At 40.1% G+C, this 13355-nt stretch overlaps 2 protein-coding genes across 9 annotated transcripts in view; both read right to left on the reverse strand.

The window, feature by feature from the left end:
* Nucleotides 1-1873, reverse strand: part of LOC105482079 (sorbin and SH3 domain containing 3) — a 30382-nt gene extending 28509 nt beyond the window's left edge. The window contains exons 1-3 of one of the 5 annotated variants that reach the window (XM_071068504.1): nucleotides 1735-1873; nucleotides 1366-1480; nucleotides 1135-1219 (exon numbers count right to left, since the gene is read on the reverse strand). The gene's annotated coding sequence lies outside the window, so the exon portion shown is untranslated. Of the gene's footprint in view, nucleotides 1-1134; nucleotides 1481-1734 lie in introns of those variants that run through there. The other 4 variants (XM_011741970.3, XM_011741972.3, XM_011741973.3 and 1 more) reach the window with 4 other exon arrangements.
* Nucleotides 1874-5963: 4090 nt separating this feature from the next.
* LOC105482080 (protein phosphatase 3 catalytic subunit gamma) overlaps nucleotides 5964-13355 on the reverse strand; it is a 101099-nt gene continuing 93707 nt past the window's right edge. For 2 of the 4 annotated variants that reach the window (XM_011741980.2, XM_011741979.2), the window contains 2 exons: nucleotides 7606-7635; nucleotides 5964-6487 (listed from right to left, as the gene is read on the reverse strand). In XM_011741980.2, the coding sequence (XP_011740282.1) occupies nucleotides 6303-6487; nucleotides 7606-7635 (215 nt within the window). In that variant the 3' untranslated portion in view covers nucleotides 5964-6302. The remainder of the gene's footprint in view (nucleotides 6488-7605; nucleotides 7636-13355) is intronic. The other 2 variants (XM_011741982.2, XM_011741981.2) reach the window with 1 other exon arrangement.

The raw sequence follows: 13355 nt of genomic DNA on the forward strand, positions 1-13355 counted from the left end.
TTTTCCTTGTGAATCCACAGCACCTCATATTTCTACTTTTCAGAGGAATGAAAAGGCTAGTCTGACACTTCCCGTTCTTGGTAGGCCAGCTCCACGTTCAAATCCTCTTTGGCTGCCTTGACTTCTCCAAGATGGAATTCACCATGTCTATTATTAGGATCACATGCACGGTCATTAAATTACAAGAATACAAAACTGTTTTTATCCTTGGTAAAGAATGTATGTTTTCTGGGATGTCTTTATTCCTTTTCTTCAAGTAGCAGACTCTATTGGAGAAGCTGCAGAGGGGGCTGGGACTTGAGCAAGAAGGAGGCCAGGGTTGGGGAGTGGATTCTGAGTTGGGAGACACGGAAACACGTTGTGGCCACCATAGCTGCTTTAAAACGAAAGGGCTGGAGAGAGGAAAGAAAGAGGTCCTTTTTATTGCGATGGGATTCCCTCCCTTGGGAGGAGAATTCCTTGGCATCGTCAGAGACCAGATATCAAAAGCCAGGCTTTCTCCTGGCCTCTGGAATTGTTAAATGAGTAAAGGCCAAATATAAGTACCTCCACCAGAAAATACAGGAAATAAAGACACAGGGAGCCAATACAGTTTTCATTTAATTTTAAGGGTGTTTTCTTCTTTTTTTAAAATCTTAAGATGACCTCTAATTTATAGTCAAAAGTCCTAACAAATTAATTTCTTGTTCACAAAAAAGACATTAGATGATTTCGGCCAATAAGCAACATTTCCCCCACTTTCTTCAACATAACTGAAAGCAAGAAAAAGTAGGCAATCTCTAAGCACAAGCAAATAATCCATCATTCAGAAGAACCTTGAAAAACACATCACACCACCAGTTAGTCTGACATCTGACCACCTCACCATTTAGAAAAGAATACTGGGACCCCTTCTTGGAAAATGTCTGCTGACAGATCTATTGGAAAAAAACAGCGATTGGGGTCACCATGCACCAAGAAAAGAAAAGTTAGGGATTTACAATGTCATCCTCAAAAGTTCTGTGACAAAAACACATCTTTATTGCCCCAAATCAAGATCTATGATAGGCCTGCTCCTCATTACATGCATTTCATGTTAAGAGTATTTGGAGACATCTACCTCAAGGGAATGAAGGAATGTGGGCAAGAACTTACTGGAAGGCAGTGTGCTGGGCCCTACTTTAGAGCCGCTGAGAGGGACAGTCCGCCTCCATGGCCTCGCTTCTTGATCTGAAGCCACCTAGACTTGTCATGAGGGCATAGAAGAGGAGATGAGGCATAACCCTGTCTCAGACAAAGGTGTTATTTAGCAGGTCTTGCCAAGGTGGCAGGGGTGTGAGGCCAGGGCCTCCTGGGAGGGAATATACTCTCCAGTATCATCTTTACCTTTGTGACTGCATAGATGAAGGCAGCTAACACTGACCCCATTCACTCTGGCTGGCTAGATATAGGCAGGTCAGGTCCCAAGCCCCAATGTAATATAGGCTCCCTTTTTCACACTCTGTCAATTGCACAAAGCCCTATTGTTAATACAGTTCTCTACTCACACTCAAGATAAGAGTAAACAACACTGTCCTTCCACTACACAACTTTCTTCCTCTACACACATCTGCTCTTTCTGACAGCCTTCCTCCGGGCATCTCATCACAGCAATACTGAAAGGGACTGTGGGAAGCCAGTTTTGCGCCCTGTCCTCCAGATAACCCGACCCTCCTCAATCCACTGTTGGGCCTTCCTATGCTGTCCTTTACTCACCTTCTAGCAGATCTCAGAAAAGATGTGGACCGGGTGCCAGACAAGGTGGAAGCCATGGTTATAACCACAGACAATTTAGGAAATTGGAGCCCATACCCACAGATGGGCCTTGGGTTCACCCTCTCTCTGACATCTTTTCTGCCTGGGCAAGGAAAGTTGAGTAATGCTTTAGGAGAAACTTGGGTTCCACTGTTACTATAACAACTAGAATAAATATTGGGGATTCTAGAATGGTACCTCAACAAATCTTTATGGCTTAGGAAATTAATTTTCAATGCAGAGATCAGAGAGAAAAACCCGATAATTAGTAAAAATAAAAATTATGCATCAACCAATCTAGGGCAAGTTCTTCCTAAACCAATTTAACTGATTGGTCACCCAGATTGGTCAGGATGAAAATTCTTTTTCTTTTGAGATGGAGTCTTGCTCTGTCTACCAGGCTGGAGTGCAACAGCGTGATCTCAGCTCACTGCAACCTCCAACTCCCTGGTTCAAGTGATTCTCCTGCCTCAGCCTCCCAAGTAGCTGGGATTACAGGCATGCACCACCACACCCAGCTAATTTTTATATTTTTAGTAGAGACAGGGTTTCACCATGTTGGCCAGGATGGTCTCAATCTCCTGATGTCGTGATCCACTGGCCTCAGCCTCCCGAAGTGCTGGGATTACAGGCGTGAGCCACCGTGCCCAGCTTGGATGAAAATTCTTAAGAACTTAAGCTTTATAGATATGGTACAGTAGAAAATTTTGGAGATTTATTTATTTACATAAAATAGGGCAGGGTAAAGGGAACAGATTTTAGCCTTACTCATTCTGAGGCTAGAGAGACTCTTGAGTAATGACCATGAACAGCAAGCCCAGCTGTGTCTCATGCAGGCATGGCTTATATTTTTCCTATAGAGATCAGCTGCACCTCAAACTGTGTGTTTTTAAAGCACTCAGAGAGTAGAGGATCTAAGGAACAATGCCAAAAAGGCTAAAAAGGCCCCAAAGTTATCCAGTTTTTAAAAATCTTACCCTTGCTCCTTAATGACATTCAACAATAGTCTATTGACAAAACAAATAAGGGTTTCTCTCTTCCTATTTTGAACAATGTCAGTCAGGAAATCATCCCTAAGTTATCAGGACAGCAAAGAAAGCTAAACTTAAGGTGGCAAATCTTTGCTATTGATAGAAACTTGCCTCACTGAATTGTTCATGGAAGAACCAAAAAAGGCAATGAAAGACATGAAAAATACTGATGTTGCTGGAGAGGCTGAGTCTTTTACTCCTAGGCAAGGAGCAGTATCAAGCTCATCGGAGTGTGATAAGCAATTCTTACCTTGCCAATCAATATCCAGTCACAAAAGACCAGCAAATCAGCAATGTCTCTACTTGTAACCAAAGTGTCACTTTGAGATTTTAAGGAAAACGGAGGCTGTTTTTGTTTTAGCATTCTATTAAAGACACACACACACACACACACACCCTTGGCTTATTGTTTTGCTTTTGCTCTAAACATTCAGAACACAGAAATCAAAAAGGGATATATGTTTTGAACTTACATTAGATGAGTTTTCAAATTTTTAAAAGAAATAATCATCTGATCGATTTAAATGTCCTGTGATATGTATGTCACCAAAAGTGAGAAACTGGCTCCATGTGAAGCATCATTTTCAAAATGGTATTTCAGAAAAGTTTACAAAGGAGTCCTGACATGCCTGGGAAATTGTTTTTGTTTTCCTAAATGGGAGAAGTTGCAGAAAAAGAAGGTCCCTGTGGGCCTTCCACAAGGAAGGTCCTGTGACCGAGAACACAATAAAACTGTTTATAGTATCTTTACGCACACACAGGGGGAAACATTCAATGAAACAGAAGAGACTTTGAAAACACCAAGACTGCAGAGCTTTAACAGCAGTTAAAATGTCTGTTTAATCATGGCCCTAGGCAGGAAAAGTAGCCTGAGAGCAAACCCAGGGCAGGGGTCCAGCCACCTTGGAAGCTGTTGTTTACATTAAAACAGCTACACAACGGAAAGGATAACTTTACCTTTAGAATTCAACAGACTTTTCTTTTTTTTTTTTTTTTTTTTTTTTGAGACGGAGTCTCGCTCTGTCGCCCAGGCTGGAGTGCAGTGGCGCAATCTCGGCTCACTGCAAGCTCCGCCTCCCGGGTTCACGCCATTCTCCTGCCTCAGCCTCCCGAGTAGCTGGGACTACAGGCGCCCATAACCGCGCCCGGCTAATTTTTTGTATTTTTAGTAGAGACGGGGTTTCACCGTGGTCTCGATCTCCTGACCTTGTGATCCGCCCGCCTCAGCCTCCCAAAGTGCTGGGATTACAGGCGTGAGCCACCGCGCCCGGCCTTCAACAGACTTTTCAAATCTAGCCTCCTCTTAAGAGTTAGTGCTGCTCTAAAACTCACTCAGGTTTTCTTGAACCAGGACCACATAACCTCTCTACTCTGGCTGATTCCTCGACAGCTCAGAGGGAACCAGTGAAGTACTGTATATAATTTTGTGATGCTTCTGTCAAGGAAACTTGCTTTATCATTCTGCTTTTTGAGACAATAGTGAAGCCATTCCTAAATAATCATCCCTAACAAACTATTATTTTTTGCTTATAAGGATTTACAGTAACTATTTCTACTACTGCCTGCTGATGGAGGCCTGTAAGAGTGGTTTCTCCCTGTGGATTGTATATGTGTAACAACAGCCTTAATGAAAAGGAGAAAGGGATAAGGTACTAGCAACTCTGCAATCTGTCATGTGGAATGACTTTCATCAGTGAAATTTCCAAAGACAGGATCTTTTCTAATCCTAGGATTGGAAGAGAAAGGAACATAAGGATATCTAGGTGCTTAATACCCGATTTAGGTTCAATGACAATCAGGAAAAGACAGTTACTAGAGACTTTTTCTCCCTTCTTTCACAGGTTTTACTCACAACCCATTCAGAGATCCTTTATCTCCTTCCTATCTTTTTATTAATGGAGCAATCCATGCAGGCAGATTCCAATCCCTAAGAGTGCTTTGATTTCTGCCATAAACAAATCAGGAACTGTTAGAAAAAAGGTATAGGAAAACAGAGATAGATAGGCTAAGTCTTCATTCTTCTAATGAAAAGTATGGTTTTTTTGGGGAAAAAAAAAACACCAAAATTTTGTTCTTTGTTTTTCTGGTTTCCTGGAAACTCCCAATATGACGTATTACTGTCTGAAATACTTGCTTTAGTGCTAGACTGCCACATCACAAATAACACTAAAGAATGCCATAAATGTGCATGTTCCATGCTCTGATGTAATGTTCTCAGGCATGTACATTCACTGCAGAGCTGACCAATGAGTATTATGACACGGCTCCTGAGATGAGGCTGGCCAAAATGGGAGCCTAAGTTGCCCCAAAATTTTCTTCACTAGTTGGTTGTGACTTGAAAATCAAACTAAGGGAAAATAATTCACAAACTACATCTGAACACTTGTTTTTTGCATTTCAAAATATGCTAATGGAGGCTGAAATACCATTCAACCTAAAGAGTAACTGATACAGAAGACAGGAAATCCTCACTTATCCAATGTCCTTTAGCAAGACCTTCAATTCACAAGGAGACCATTGAACTCTTGTCAGTTTCTACTACCCCAGCTGGTTTCAGTAATACTGACAGGGAACAACAGAAGGACGATGGGAAGGCAGATGCGAGAGCTGATGCCAACAGCCTAGAAGGGCGTATATACATCCTGCTGTAGAAGGTGCTGTTGAGGGCATTTATCAAATATTTAGAAAGTGACTTCCTTTACAGAAGTCACCTGGGGTTCAAAAATGAAAGCAAAAGAATCTGGCAACTGTGAAAGCTTTCTGAAAATATTTCTCCTCCAAAGTTCTAAGGAAATTTAAACTATTCATGCCCATGGTCAGATGAACAAATTTTAAGTAACTCTAAGAACATCCCTTGTTATTTTTTATTTTGTTTTACTAGAACATATTTAAAGGAACTGAGAGCCCAGAGAAAGTAGGTTATTATGGAAAACATTTCCCTTTGCCCTTAAAATCACTGGGTTTGGGTTATTCACTTTGAAGTTCTACTATGATCCAGTTTCCCATAAGAAGAGAAGCAGTTTTAGCCATTGAAATCTAAGAGGACTTTCTTCAATGGCACCCAGCAGAAAGGAAAAAAATCTTGCATTTGAAAAGTTATTAGTCTTACAGGAAAGACAAGACATTAACTTCCAAAAAACAATAATGAAGACTGACTAGTTCAAGTCAGAAACCCAGCAGGTTTCCAAGGCCCTTTTATTAGGGGAAGTTCCCCTTTATAGCACAAGACTTCACAAATATGTTGACAACAATCAGATTCATTTTTTAAAATTATGGAGAAAAAAGGGAAAAACAAAACAGATGCACTTTTTATATATATTGAACATAAATTAAAAGAATTTATAAAACAGTCACCTTTTTACAGAATAAATGCAGACTGAATTATAAATGCACCTCCAGGTTGAAATTGTTTGAGTTGCTTTTCATTTTCCAATAATAAATAAATAAAATTTGTTCTTGAGTTTCAGATCCACCGAGCCACGGCAGGACTCGAAGTCATTACTGGGCTTTCTTGCCTTGGTCGCTCCTGTGTGCAGCATGTGAGTGCGCTGAGGTTACAGATTTCATTGGCCCATCCGCGTGTATGCTATCTTTTCGGGGTGGCATTCGTTCATTAATTCGGTCCAGACCTCGTGCTTCTTCAAAACTCCGGATCTTGTGCTGAAGCGAGAACCCTCTGATGGCTACAGAAAAACAGGAAGCAGGTGGAGAGAGCTCAATTAGGCAGCAAAACAACAAGCTTAAAAAAAGTTTCTTAGCACACAGCAACCTCCTAGAGAAACACACAGAAAGGTGGCTATGAAGCACATGTCTGGTGAAAGTCATGGGCAATGTTTGCCCGAATCGGTCTTGTCTGAAGCTACTGCTTCCTTAAAGCCCAAAGGGCAGCTGAAATTGCGAAAGAAATTTTCATAAAAGCTCTATATGCATAATCATGGTAGACATATACCTAACAAAAAGCTAACAAGTACTTACTGGGCCCCAATACATTTAAGAAAGAGTGTCTTGCACTACAAACATACGCAATGCTAGAACAAAGGCAACCCTAAAATAACTGAACAAGTTGAACCCAGGTAGTTGCTTTTAGCACAAAGACCACATAGACCACACCAAAAACAGGTAACAAAAGAGCTAATCTTTTTGTTTAGGACAGCTTTTTATCTTGCACAACCAGGAGCTGTACATAAGTTAAAAACTTAAAAATAGCTTCTAGCTATTTTCTTTCTGATTCAACTTTTGTATCACCAAAGAAAGGCATTCCCATTTTGAACCATCTTACCTAATAAAACAATTACATGTATAATACAAGTTTATCAATTCCAATGGTTTTCACAGAAACAAAGTTAATTTAACTTGCCTACCTTAGGGCAACCTCAGAAATGAACTAAATTCCAGTCTACTTCTGCCTCTGCTCTTGAAATCTTTTAGAATCGTTGAAGAGGCTGACCTATTTGGCTCTCTTTAGAATCAAATGGATGTCTCTTGTACATGGAAGGGATACAGAAGTAAACCACTTGACCTCTCATGACCAGCTGCTTAAGCTTCTGCCATTGTATTAAAGCTGATAGAGCCCAGAAAAAAAACACAAAACTGTAGCTGTGGTGAAGGTTATTTAAAATTAATGCAAAGATAGGACACAAAAGAAACACCTGCTTCGTTAACATGCCTAGAAACGACGATTCCTTTTCTCACTGTTACAGTTCTGGTGATGCAATAATAAAATATTTGAAATGTTGATAAAGCTTTGAAAAACCAGTACACAGACACATGGATCACATCTATCAGAGTAATATGGCCATACCTTCCCGGGCCTCTACCGCTTCTACTGTGGCTGTAAGAGGGCAGGAGCAGTAGCATGCAAAAATGAAGACAGAAAAAGAGTGAGTAAACCAACAGCACTGCTGGCAGCACAGCCGTCCCACGGGCCCGAGTTTTAGCCTATCCCCATCCACAATGAAAGTCAACTAGTTAGAGAAGCGAGAAGATTATTGCGAGAGACTCAATTGGGGTGGGAGGAATATGGGGTGAGGAGAGTTTCTAATACTTTTAACATTTCGGGTGGCATTGAACATTGCTCTCTTCATTTTAAATAGCCAACTGCTACTTTATATCTTGACATCCACATATCAAAACAACATGTAGAATCAAAGAGTATGACATCACAATAATCCTTAGTTTGTAGCTCAGGTGATATTAAATGAGCTACTGCTGGGTCCTATTCAAAAAGCTTATTTACAACTACATCTTATTGCTCTCAAGTGACTTATTTGGAGTCCAACTGTCCTATTAATTACTTCATTAAAAAAAAAAAAAGTGGCCTTTGAACAGCAGACTGGCATTTGGAAGGAGACGAAAAATAGGTTCCATGTGAAGGGTTATTCCTTGTCCAGGAGTGGAGTACAAAGTTAACAAAAGCATAGAACTACTGAATTCCTAATGCAAATGTGTGTACCCATCTGGGCTTAAAAATATAGCAGAGGCTGATGTTTGCAATCCATATGGCTTCCACACAGTGTTCAAGAGAGTAGGCCAATAACTAAGAAAGCCCTCTTCTTTCTTAGCAATGGAAAAGGAAGCAACTTAAAAATTAGTACCAACAGGTAAACTCCCTTGCATCTCCTTTCTCAGACAGTAAAAACGCTAATATATGAAAAGGTACAGGGTGCAGCAAGAAAGATCCTATTAGGAGAACTCTGTCAGTTACTCCAGTACCAATTTGCCAAAAGAAGGCAAGGAAGAATAATGAGCAGTAACAGTATGCTGCTATTCCCAAGGCTTTATATATCAATATAAGAAAAGAAATGGAAAGAACTACAACATTAAATACCTAATGCAATGTGAAAAATGGATAATTGGAATCTACTTACGAAGTGCTTTCATTTGTCAACCATAGGTAGGCATGTATTAAATCACTGTCACACCCTCTCTAATCTCCTTAAGTAGAACAAATACCCTTGACAAGAAAGCTACAGTGCCTTCTAACACCACATCACTGATGTCACTGTTAGGAAGTGGGAGAACAAAGCATTGCTAAAACTGTATACTGAGTGTTGGTCTAATTAGAGCTTAAAAGCTACATGGTAAAATGTGTATGATATTACGTTGTTTGGGTCCTTCCCAGAATTGTTATTCACATTGAGTATAAAGATAGTAGCCTGCAGTAAGGGCCATTATAAGAAAGAGTCATATCAAACTACCTCAACTTTTTTTTTCTTTTTAACATCTTAACTGAAATAGAATTCATATACCACAAAATTCACTTGTTTAAAGTATACAAGTCAAAGGTTTTAATATAGAGTTGTGCAACCATCACCGCAATCTGTGCTTAGAATATTTTCATCACCCCAATGAGAAACCCCCCACTTATTAGCAGTCACTTCCCATTTCCTTCCCTCACCTCTTCCCCTTAATCCTAGTCGAACACGAATCTACTTTCTCTGTAGACTGGTCTGTTCTGGACATTTTATACGAATGGCATCATATAATATGTGGTCTGTAGTGACTGACTTCTTTCACTTAGCATAATGTTTTCAAGGTTCAGTTATGTTGACATGTATACCTGCATTTCATTCCTTTTTATGGCTGAATAGTATTCCATTGTGTTTATCACATTTTGTTTATCTAGTTTATGGACAATTGCTTTTTTCCACCTTTTGGCTATTATAAAAATGCCATTTTGGGCTCTTATGATGAATGTCATTTATGAACACTTGTGTACAAGTTTTTGCGAGGACGTATTTTCTTTTCTTTGTGGGGTATGTAGCTGTGACTGGAATTGCTGAGTAATAAGTCAACTCTATGTTTCATCATTTGAAGAACTGTCAGAATGTTTTCCAAAGCAGCTGTACATTTTACATTCCCACCAGCAGTGTTAAGAAGGTCCCAATTTCTCCACATTCTCATCAACACTTCTTATTAACTGCTGTCTTTTCACAGCCATCCTACCGACTATGAAGTGGTATCCCATTGTGGTTTTGATTTGCATTTTCTGAATGTCTAATGATGTCAAACATCACTTCATGTGCCATTTGTATGTCTTCATGGGAAAAATGTCAATTCAATTCTTTACCCATTTTTAACTGGGTTGTCTTATTATTGAGTTGTAAGAGTATATTTTCTAGATACCAATCTCTTAGGAGATATATGATTTGAAAACATTTTCAACCATTCTGTGGGTTGTCTTTTCATTTTCTTGATAGCACCATTTGCAGTACAAGAGTTTTTAATTTTGATGTAGTCCAATTTATAACTGATCTGTTTTAATCTGATGGTCTTCATGAATCTTGTCCTGTCCTTGGCTTTCCCCACTATTTTGGCTATTGGGATTCTTAGAGTCAAATTTGTGGCTAACTATTGGCTTTATTTTTGTTTTCCCTTGTGCTTCAATTTCCAAGCATATGTATTTTACTCCACTGTGTTTTACGTATACTGTAACTCATGCCAGTCCCTCTTAGATCAAGGTGGGGCATATATTAATGTATGTTACATGGCCATATGGGATATTGTTGGTTATATGAATAAAAGTAAAGTTATATGAATAAAAGGTCTTTTTTAGTTAATGCTCCAGTTTGCCAATGAGCCGGTGGAACTGAGACTCCAATGTGAAAATAACAGAATAAACTCACTTCCTGTGAATCAGTAAGAACAAGAAACTCTAAAAAGTTGGCTCCAACTTTACCTTTGTTCTCACATATCATTGAAGATTTCTATCAATTTTGGAAGTATCAATAAATGGTCCTATCTTGATTAAAACACTTATATTCAACTCATACATTGGGGCTGAGCCCAAAAGATGACCAAGAATTAGAAACAAATTTCCAAATAACATAGCTATATAATTCTGTTGCTCAGCCCTGATTTGAAGATTTGCTTTCTCAAGGTTTAGACAAAGTTGGTTTCGATTAAAACAACAATTTTGTTGGTCAGCACAATTGCATAATGTTCACATAAGGATGCTATAGGACATTCCTTTTTTTCTCTTTACTCATGTTACTGCCTATTCCTCTAAGATATCTTTGTTATCAGAGTTGCTCTCGGAATATCTCAGATGACTAATTACCAAGCAAAACAATGGTGGGAACATATTCTGCTTACAAAAAAACCCTGCACATTTATTTGAGAAAAATATTCAACTGGAAATAGTTTACTGATACTTTCTGTGAAACTAAAGGAACTAGGAAAATAAACTATACTTCCAAAGAGAAAATGTTCAGACTTTCTTCTAAATAGCTGAACTTTAATATTTCAGAATTCAATTTGAAAGAGAAGGAGGAATTGAATTTTATAAAAAGAAAAAAACGGCTGGGCGTGGTGGCTCACGCCTGTAATCCTAGCACTTTGGGAGGCTGAGGCGGGCGGATTGCCTGACCTCAGGAGTTTGAGACCAGCCTGGGCAACATGGTGAAACTCTGTCTCTACTAAAATACAAAAAATTATCTGGGTATGGCAGCATGCGCCTGTAGTTCCAACTACTTGGGAGGCTGAGGCAGGAGAATTGCTTGAACCCAGGAGGCGGAGGTTGCAGTGAGGCAAGATCGTGCCACTGCACTCCAGCCTAGGCAACAGACCAAGATTCTGTCTCCAAAAAGAGAAAAAAAAAAGGGTTTGTCCCTATTAGTCAATAGCAATGAAATTTCTACAAAAGAAAAAGGACTCCTATAAATGGCAGGATGGCCAGGCACAGTGGCAAATGCCTATAGTCCCAGTCACTCAAGTAGGTGAGGCAGGGGGATTGCTTGAGCCCAGGAACTGGGTACTGCCGTGAGCTATGACAGCACCTGTAAATAGCCATTGCATTCTAGCCTGGGCAACTCTGTCTCTTGGGAAAAAAAGAAAAAAGAAAAAAGGCCAGATGAAGGATGATGTGGGAAAAAACACTTAAGTAGAAACAATTCAACAAAACAAGGGGAGCAAAAAAAAGCAGTGAAACTTTAGTTTAAGATATTAATGCTTCAACACCAATTTTCTTTTTTTTTTTTTTTGGAGACGGAGTCTCGCTCTGTCACCCAGGCTGGAGTGCAGTGGCGTGATCTCGGCTCACTGCAAGCTCCGCCTCCCGGGTTCACGCCATTCTCCTGCCTCAGCCTCCCGAGTAGCTGGGACTACAGGTGCCCACCACCTCGCCCGGCTAATTTTTTTGTGTTTTTTAGTAGAGACGGGGTTTCACCGTGTTAGCCAGGATGGTCTCGATCTCCTGACCTCGTGATCTGCCTGTCTCGGCCTCCCAAAGTGCTGGGATTACAGGTTTGAGCCACCGTGCCCGGCCAACACCAATTTTCATACCTAGTGTCAGTCACCCAGTAAGGTGATCTCCTGTCTCTTCCCTTTGTATGTTTATTCTCACAAACACCCATCTTTTCATTCCAGGATTCCAGAAAGCCCTTTCCTAAGAAGTCGGCTCCTGGGTAAATTTCAGAATTGGTACTCTGATTGAAGAGGTGATTTTGGCACTGGAATAGAATATGGCTGCACAGAAAGAGGCAAACTCCCTCTCTGATTGAGAAACTGCAACCCTCTCAAACTGTTTTAAGGTACAAAATATACACGAGGCATAGCATGTGCACAAATCTGAAGTGTACAGCTCGATACATTCTAACCTATTTATACACATGTCTAACTACCACCATGATAGGGATACAGAACATTCCTAGCACTCCAGATGTTCCCTGTGCCCTTCTGGGACAATATTCTCCCACCAGAGAAAGTGACATTCTGACTTTATTATCACTGATTAGTCTAACGGTTCTTAAATGTTATATAAATCAGACAGTCTGTGCTCTTTTGTGTCTGGCTCTTGCAGTTTACTGTAATGTTTATGAGATTTAACCATGTTGTAGCATGTGTCCATAATGTGCTATTTTTTATTGCTGAGTATTATTCCATTGTATAAATAGAATACAGTTTATTTATATTTTAGAATACAATTTATTTATGTAGTCTACCATTGATGGACATTTGGGTTGTTTCCAGCTTTGAGCTATTATGAATAAAGCTACAGTGAACATTCCCAGCATAACCTTTGGTGAACACATCCAGTTTCTCTTGGATATATACCAGGTGTGGAACTGCTGGGTTACAGGGTAGATGTACATTTAGCTTTACTGCCCAACAGTTTTCTAAAGTGCTTGAATCAATTTACAAGCACTTCAGCAACATACCTAGTTCTAGTTCTCCACAAACACACCAATACAATACTTGGTATTGTCAGACTTTTTTTTTTTTTTTGGAGACAGGGTCTCGCTCTGTTGCCCAGACTGCAGACTGGAGTGCAGTGGCACAATCATAGCGTACTACAGCCTCGAACTCCTGGCCTCAAGTGATCCTCCCACCTCAGCCTCCCAAAGTGCTGGGATAACAGGTGTGAGTCACCACGCCCTGGTCCAAACTTTTAATTTTTAGCTGTTCTAGTGGGTATGTAATGGTACCTCACTGCGGTGCTTCGTGTTTTTTTTTTTGAAACAGAGTCTTGGCGTGATCTCGGCTTGCTGCAACCTCCACCTCCCGGGTTCCAGTGATTCTAGTGCCTCAGCCTCCTGAGTAGCTGGGATTACA

The sequence above is a fragment of the Macaca nemestrina genome, chromosome 8, assembly GCF_043159975.1.
Source record: "Macaca nemestrina isolate mMacNem1 chromosome 8, mMacNem.hap1, whole genome shotgun sequence".
In the NCBI taxonomy this organism is placed as follows: domain Eukaryota; kingdom Metazoa; phylum Chordata; class Mammalia; order Primates; family Cercopithecidae; genus Macaca; species Macaca nemestrina.